General features: G+C 50.9%; 1 protein-coding gene across 1 annotated transcript in view; it reads right to left on the reverse strand.

Annotated features, from left to right (window-relative positions):
• Positions 1 to 6,652, reverse strand: part of ACSS1 (acyl-CoA synthetase short chain family member 1) — a 34,095-nt gene extending 27,443 nt beyond the window's left edge. The window contains exons 1-2 of the mRNA XM_075749511.1: positions 6,280 to 6,652; positions 2,872 to 2,968 (exon numbers count right to left, since the gene is read on the reverse strand). Of these exons, the coding sequence (XP_075605626.1) occupies positions 2,872 to 2,968; positions 6,280 to 6,580 (398 nt within the window). The 5' untranslated portion in view covers positions 6,581 to 6,652. The remainder of the gene's footprint in view (positions 1 to 2,871; positions 2,969 to 6,279) is intronic.
• Positions 6,653 to 7,043: the final 391 nt, after the last annotated feature.

A 7,043-nucleotide genomic window follows, 5' to 3' on the forward strand; every position in this document is an offset into this window, starting at 1 on the left:
GAGGCTCTAACTTCTCCCAAGGATGAGCATGCTGGGACAGCACTTTCCCATGTAGCTGCGTTTCTTGCCAGTGCATGGAGGAGGTCCCACTGATCGAGGCCTTTCCCTTCCTCAGGGAGGAGGAAGCGTGTTCCAGCCCTTTTCCTGCACAGCCACCTGCTTCCTTTGCAGGCTGTGACAGGAACGGGGCCAGCGCTCAGCTGTTTTCTTGCCCCTGACAGCTCCCCAGAGAAGTGAGAGCACCCACGCCAGTAGCCACATCTGTCCTTGTGCCACCCAGGCTTATCCATCAGGAGAAGCAGCTCACAGCAGCAAGCTTTGCAAAGCAGACAATGCAAAAAACCAGTGTCTTGTACTTCTCTGCATGTAAGCCCTGGACACCTCCCAGCTGAGATTGTAGGACCTTCCTCAAAGCTGGTCCATAAAGCAGTGGCTAAACTAAAGTCTTTACCTTCCTAGCGCACAACTTTAAGGCTGCCGTCCCATTAACAGCGCATCCAGATCCTAAGTAAAGGGGCACATCTCCTCTGCCACAGATACCAGAGTTTGGGTCCTCCTGATATCCAGCAACCCTGTCATTCCCTCTTTACGCTGGGACTGTCCTACGCTGAGGCTGACGTGCAGAGACCACCCTGCTACAGAAGGTTCTCGGAGGATTATTCAACCAGCATCACAGCTTCTGGGCCACGACTTTTTTCTGATATGCTTTCCCTCACAAAACTTCTGGCTAAAACAAGACGCTACTGCAAAAATTTTTCAACTAAGCTCAGCCTCAAAGGGAGGTCAGTGCCAACACACCTTGGAAAACCTTACTGCCCCATTTAAAACCTTTAAAAATGCAGCTCAAAGATCACAGAAAAGGCAAAACTTTTGATTCCTTCCTTGCCTACACACTCATATATCACTGTTTGCAACACAGCTATTCCTGACTTAATGAGATAAGCAGAGAACTAAGTAAGTGACCTGTTTTACCTCATCAGAGGACCAAAGTCTCACCAAGAGTATCAGGCAGAAACAGGAACAGAGCTCTCAAATACAAGCAGAAGTTCAAAAATAGAGGTTGCCAACTTGGCTTTCACTTGGACATTCTTCTTTCTGGTTGCTAGTTACCATATCTTTGTCAGGCTGCACAAAGAGGGGTTCAGCTTTCTGATAGGGGTTAGTTGTCTTTGAGCCACAGCAATCACAAATCCACAGGCTGAAAATACGCTTTCTTCCAAATACATTTTGGCATAGCCAAGAAAAAAAAAATACCAGTTCTGTTGCTGGTCAGAAAGGCCTTCTCATATCTCCAGAGATCCTGAGAAGATGGTTTGAGAGTCTGCAGCAGCTCGGCACATTTCAAGTAGTCTAACGGGGAGGCTAGAGTTGCCTTGATGAGGCTGTGCTATCCGATGGGCTGCTCTCCTTCTCAGGTCAATCAGAGCACAATTCCCACCTCTGACCTAGCCCCTGTTTCACACTTGAGGCATGACGAGAGCAGTAAAAGTACACACGCCCTCCCCCCCAAACTCTGGGAGAAACCTTCAATTCCATCTTCTTTTCTACCACCAGAATGGCAAAAGCAAAACTTAGAGCATTTAGCCAAGCTACCCCTGTTGGTTACAACACATTTACATCGTAAATACGCTTCCTACACAGCCTGTCACATAACAATACCAAGATTAAAACCAATCCACTTCTTCCACAGCTTTACATCAGGTAGTGCTTATTTCTGTTGCATGGAGCACTAACCTCTCAAAGCTATTTGTACACCCACTCCTCCCTGCTGACCAGCTTCCTCACTCCAATGAATAATGTTTTCAGGAGCTTTAACGAATTCTGGAGGTGAACCAGACCACCAGAACCTATTTAGACTCGAGGAGCTCCAGGAATCCCCACTATCAAGCTACAGAAAACATTTTGTGAAAGAGTCAGACGCCAGGACTTCCTACATCTCCTCTGCTTTCTGATCCAGCAGATCAAATGTGTGGCTCCCTGAGATCCAGCAGATCAAACATCTGGCTCCTTAAAATACGCACTGAGGAATGTACAAGTCTGCGAAACCTTTAACTCTCACTATAGAGACAGCTGATGTAAAAGGCATTTTTGCAGGCAGGGCTGTCTCCTAAATGAAGGCACATAGCAGGGAGAAAAGAAATATGCTTGAAAGCTGCCATATTCTAAGAAACCCTACAATCTATAGCAGCGATTACAAGTCAGCATCACTCAGAGCACCCTCAAGGTTGCTCTAAACTGCACCGAGGATGGGGAAGAGGAACACAGGGAGCTTCGAATTCCCTCCAGCCAGGACTCCATATCATGCTATGGACCATCAACACAAGATGTTTGCACCAAGACATTTGCTGCTGTGCTGAAACCGAAAGCTGCTCACAGAAATTTTCCCATGAACGCTTTCAGGGAGCAAAAAGAAAACTGGCAGGTGAGAACGTAAGCCACGGAGAAAAAACCAAGCCTTTTTCTTCTAAGAGCCCCCACTTAGAGAGAGGTAATGTACAGGCAGGCCTGATTAATGCCATAACCAGAAGATGATGCCAGATCTCAATTGAAATTTTCCGTAGCTGTCACTAACTTACATCCACTGTACCTCTCACCCTGTAACACGTTCATTATACAGGTGTCTAAGATCAGGGAGCTCTCTCCATGAAGAACCCAAGGGAAGAACACCATTTCTCAGTGCAACCATGCCTCCATTTTTCAGGAGCTATCTCATCATGACACCACAACCTAGGTGCTGCGACTGCATGTGCTATGTGCTGGAGCACCTTGGAAGAAAGCAGTATCACAGAGGTCCAATTTCAGAGCAGCAGCTCTTCTCCCCACCCCACCATATCGCCAGGCATCATAAAGCATCATAAGAAGGTGCCGTACCTGTATGTGACATGCACTGCAGTGCCAGGCTCGTCTCTCTCCCAAATCAAAGCCACTCTGTTCGGAGACTTTTCAACATGTCGATCCAAGCAATTTACTGTAAGAAAACAAAGGTTTAAACAAAGCCTGATCGTATATAAGGTGCTCCGTACACTGAGCTTGGTCAAGTGTAACAGCAAGTCAGCGTTAAGGTGAAACATCATTTGTTAGCTAGTCATTTGTAACACTGGAAGTGATAGCATTTGTAGCACTGCTAAAGCTGTCCTTTGCCATATCTGGAGTATGCAAATACCACAAATATTATACTTAATTGGTACAGCTGCCTTAGAGATGGCATCCCCATGAGAGGCCTCAGCTGATTCAGCTCAGTTTAGCTCCACTGGCTAAGCTTAAACCAGCTCAAATCTCTACCCTGCTCCCAGCAGTACAAAGACAAGACACTCTTTTGATGTTTTTGCTCCCCAGAGCAGCATTCCACTACATAAATCTGACAGACTGTCTTCCCCAGCTTGCATTTTTAGCACTGCATGGTTTGAATTTTCTAATTAAAGCTCATGTGAAACATTTTTATTCCAGGGTATAACAGAAGAGCTGAATCTCGGCTAACTGCAAATATCTAAAACTTTAGGATCTAGGGTAAACTCAGAGAGTACAGACATCTACACATTACCAGACAACTGGGAAAGATGAACATGTCTCAAGCCGCGTACTACACCTCCTAAAACTTAAAGGTATAAAATCACCTTCCAAGATGCATCTCTCCCCCCAACTTGAGACAGAGGAAACCTCAACAACTACATGGGATGATCAAGTGGACTTAGGGAGAGCACTCACCCTGAAGAAACTTGGAGAGAATCCACCCAAGAAACCTGTCTCTGTGTTCAGCAGCAACTTGCCTGATGGTTAGGGATTAACCTTGTAAAGTATTAATTCCAAGCCTAAACTACGCTTACTTATTTCATTATAATCTTCCAAAGGCATTTCCTTTATTTCAATAGACAACTGTAAAAAAAACCAAGCTGGCACAGTGCTGTGTAACTCAGAGAAAAACCTTCAAAAAATTGCTGAGTTTCAGATAATATTTCCTGGAAGCATTTGTAAGAGTGGGGAAGGATTTCATTTTCCAGATAAATTAAGTGCAACGAAAGCTGCCTATTGCTGTCACAATTTGTGAAGTTTAAGTAAACTGCAGCCCAGGAACCAGCTTCGGCTGCTCTGTGATCACAGCTGATTTACACCACCACATGGAGTGTGGGAATGAGCCCCTAAAGGTGCGCAGGGGGAGAAATCCCTCCGCATTCAGCATATTTCATCACAATTGTCGATCTCAAAAATATGAAAAAGCGCTCTTCAGCTGTTTTAAAGTCTTTTATTTTTTTATGTAAATTCTTGCAGCAATACTATAAAAATAAAGGTGATAAAGCCATTTCTTAGGCCATCCTAATATGATACAGGAGGACAAAAGCTCTAATGGGGAATACTTTAAGCAGTTACAGGCTGGTTTCTTCTGCTGCGGCTCGGTGTGTGACCCTCAGCAACTCCCGCCTCCAAGCTCATTGCAGCAACACCCTCACGTATTGCGCCACACTACAGTAAATCACATTAACGGGGATTCATTGCCCAAGCAGCATTTCTTACTTGTGAGCAGCCCTACTAGCCTTCAGAGGGAATTTCTCTTGCAGCAAGCCCCAGCTGAGCCAAGTGAGAGCTTTTAGCTCTTTGCTCAGTAAGAATCAGCAGGTGAACCAGGGCCAAATGCTATTATTGCCTTCCTGATCTTAGGCTTACAAAAGCCTTTTGCTCAGTTTACAAAACAGAATTTAGTGACCTTCCCCTTACTACTATACCCTAATGGTTTCTCCATACGCTTTCCTGCCTCCTCAACGATGCTTGGAAAAGATTCATTTCAGTAAGACACGCTCCTAAGAACCCAGTGTCCTGCTTGGAAGTGCAGTAGTTTGCCGGGTTATTCTGCTGGCCACAAGTTACAGTGCAATAAACCCAGAAGTGCTGAAGTTCACAGTTCCCCCAAATCCTACCACAAGGTCTCCCCAGGCAAAAACCAGCAGATGACTCAGTTGCCTGTGGTCCAGCTGTGGTGGGAGATGGGCACACAGGATGCTCCGGATCAGGGACTTGAACTGTTGCCATGTTTCTGTCACCAGTGTTCAAATAACTGGCCACTTTGCTGTGGCTGAGTACCATCTTCATTGTGCTTTAAAAGAAGAAATCCAGCAAGAGCAAAACTGTTTAATTCTGTGCATCTATGTTTCAGAGGTCTATGACATCTTTTTACCTATCCAAAGAAAACTATGTGCCATTTAGTGCCTGCTGAAGAACCAGAACCAAGACACGATCTAAAATCAGGCTCAGCGTCTGGATTTCAGACACCTGATTCACGTGAGATCCTGAACAAAGTGCCGATCCCACTCTATGGAGGGAAGTGAGAGATCCCTGAAAGTCTCTGTGCTCAGCCAAGATCTTCCTTTCAACAGGAGTCACTGAAAACAGAAGTCTGGCTAAAATCCCACTGGTCGCTGGGTGCTGGAAGCAGGGCTGTACGCAGACCTTTGTCAACTGCTGGGAATCATCTCCTGGGAGGAGACGCTCCCCTACGTTCTCTGGAAGACCTGAGGAGGGTTTGCTCTTTTGCTGTGAAAAAAAAGGTGGCCAGAAATCTTATAGTTCCTGCACCACTGAACCAGTGATTCAATCACTCTCCCAGGAATGGGAAATGAAGGTAAGAAACATACATCCCTGTTATAAAACTTCTCCACCGAGTTGTACCCTAGACGGGGCTGGGGCTTGCTCCCACTGCCACAGCTCAGAAGAGCCTTCACGGCAGATACGGCCAGGAAGAAACTCAGTTACGACTGTCACGGCAAGTTTTTCTCTTCCTTCTTGTAAGTGGTGAAGTTGAAGGGAAAGACCAACCTCCTCATTTCAGAGAGAACCCCCCACCTTCGGTTCCTCTCGGCCCACCCCGGACCAAGCATCGCCCCGCAGCCGCCGGCCGGGCTTGAGGGCGGCACAGCCGAGGTGGGGGCACGGCCGCGGGCACGGCGCCGGGGCTGCCGCCTTCCAGGCGCCGGGGCTGCGGCAGGGTTTCCGCAGAAGCGAAGCGCGGCCGCCGGGGAAGCCGCGCCAGGGCAAGAGGCGCAGCCAGGGTTATCCCCCGCTTCGGATTTTCTCCCCCGCTTCCCAGCGTTTCGCAACGCCCGGCAGATTTTTCTCCGAGCGCCGCCCAACCGAAATCCTCATTTTTTTTACCCCCCAAAATGGGGCGCTGGCGAGAACTACCCCCACGGGAAACCTCCCGGCCAGCCCGAAGGCAGAAGCGGGTAGCACCGGCGGGGCGGCCCCGGGGCGGCGGGGCGCGGGGGATGCGCGGGCCCGGGGACGCCTTACCGGAGACGTTGAGGCGGCCGCCGAGGAACCAGCGGGCGGCGACGGCGGCGGCGGCCGGGCCGGCCTGGCAGGCCGTGTGGAAGGGGCTGTCCCAGCGCAGCGTCCCCCGCGCCACCTCCGCCCAGAAACCGGCGGGGTCGCGGGTCGCCCGGTCCTGCCAGACCCCGTAGCCGCCGGGCGGCAGCGCAGCGGGATCCCCCGCGTCGCTGCAGCAGCGCCGGGCGGCGACCGGGACCCGTCCCGGCGGGACCGGGCGGCTGAGGGTGCGCAGCACCCGCGCTCGGGCCGCCGCCAGCGCCATGGGGCACAGCCCTCCGCCGCCGTCGGGGCCTCGCCGCGCCCGGCCCCGCCAGCCCCGGCGCCGCCCCCGGCCGCGGAACAGCCCCCGCCCGCCGGGAGAGAGACCGCCTGCGGGGAGGGGCGGCCCCGGGAGCGCCCCGCGGGCAGGGGAGCCCAGCACTCCCACGGACCCGGGGCACCCCTGGGAGCATCCCGCACCCACAGCCACCCCTGCGCCCGCACGGCCCCGGGAGCGCTCCGCGGCCGGGGAGACATGCCTGCACCCTCACAGCCTTGGGAACACCCATAGCGTTCACACAGGTACACTCCACCCAAAGACACCTACCCAAATGCACCGGTGTCCACACAGCCTGGCAGCACCTGCACCCCCACCACCCTGGGAACATCACGGGCAGAGCTGCACCCCTGCACACACAGACACAGGTGCCCAGGTACAGCCATGCACACACACAGCGCCGCTCGGT

Source organism: Balearica regulorum, chromosome 3 (assembly GCF_011004875.1).
Source record: "Balearica regulorum gibbericeps isolate bBalReg1 chromosome 3, bBalReg1.pri, whole genome shotgun sequence".
NCBI classification, from domain to species: Eukaryota; Metazoa; Chordata; class Aves; order Gruiformes; family Gruidae; genus Balearica; species Balearica regulorum.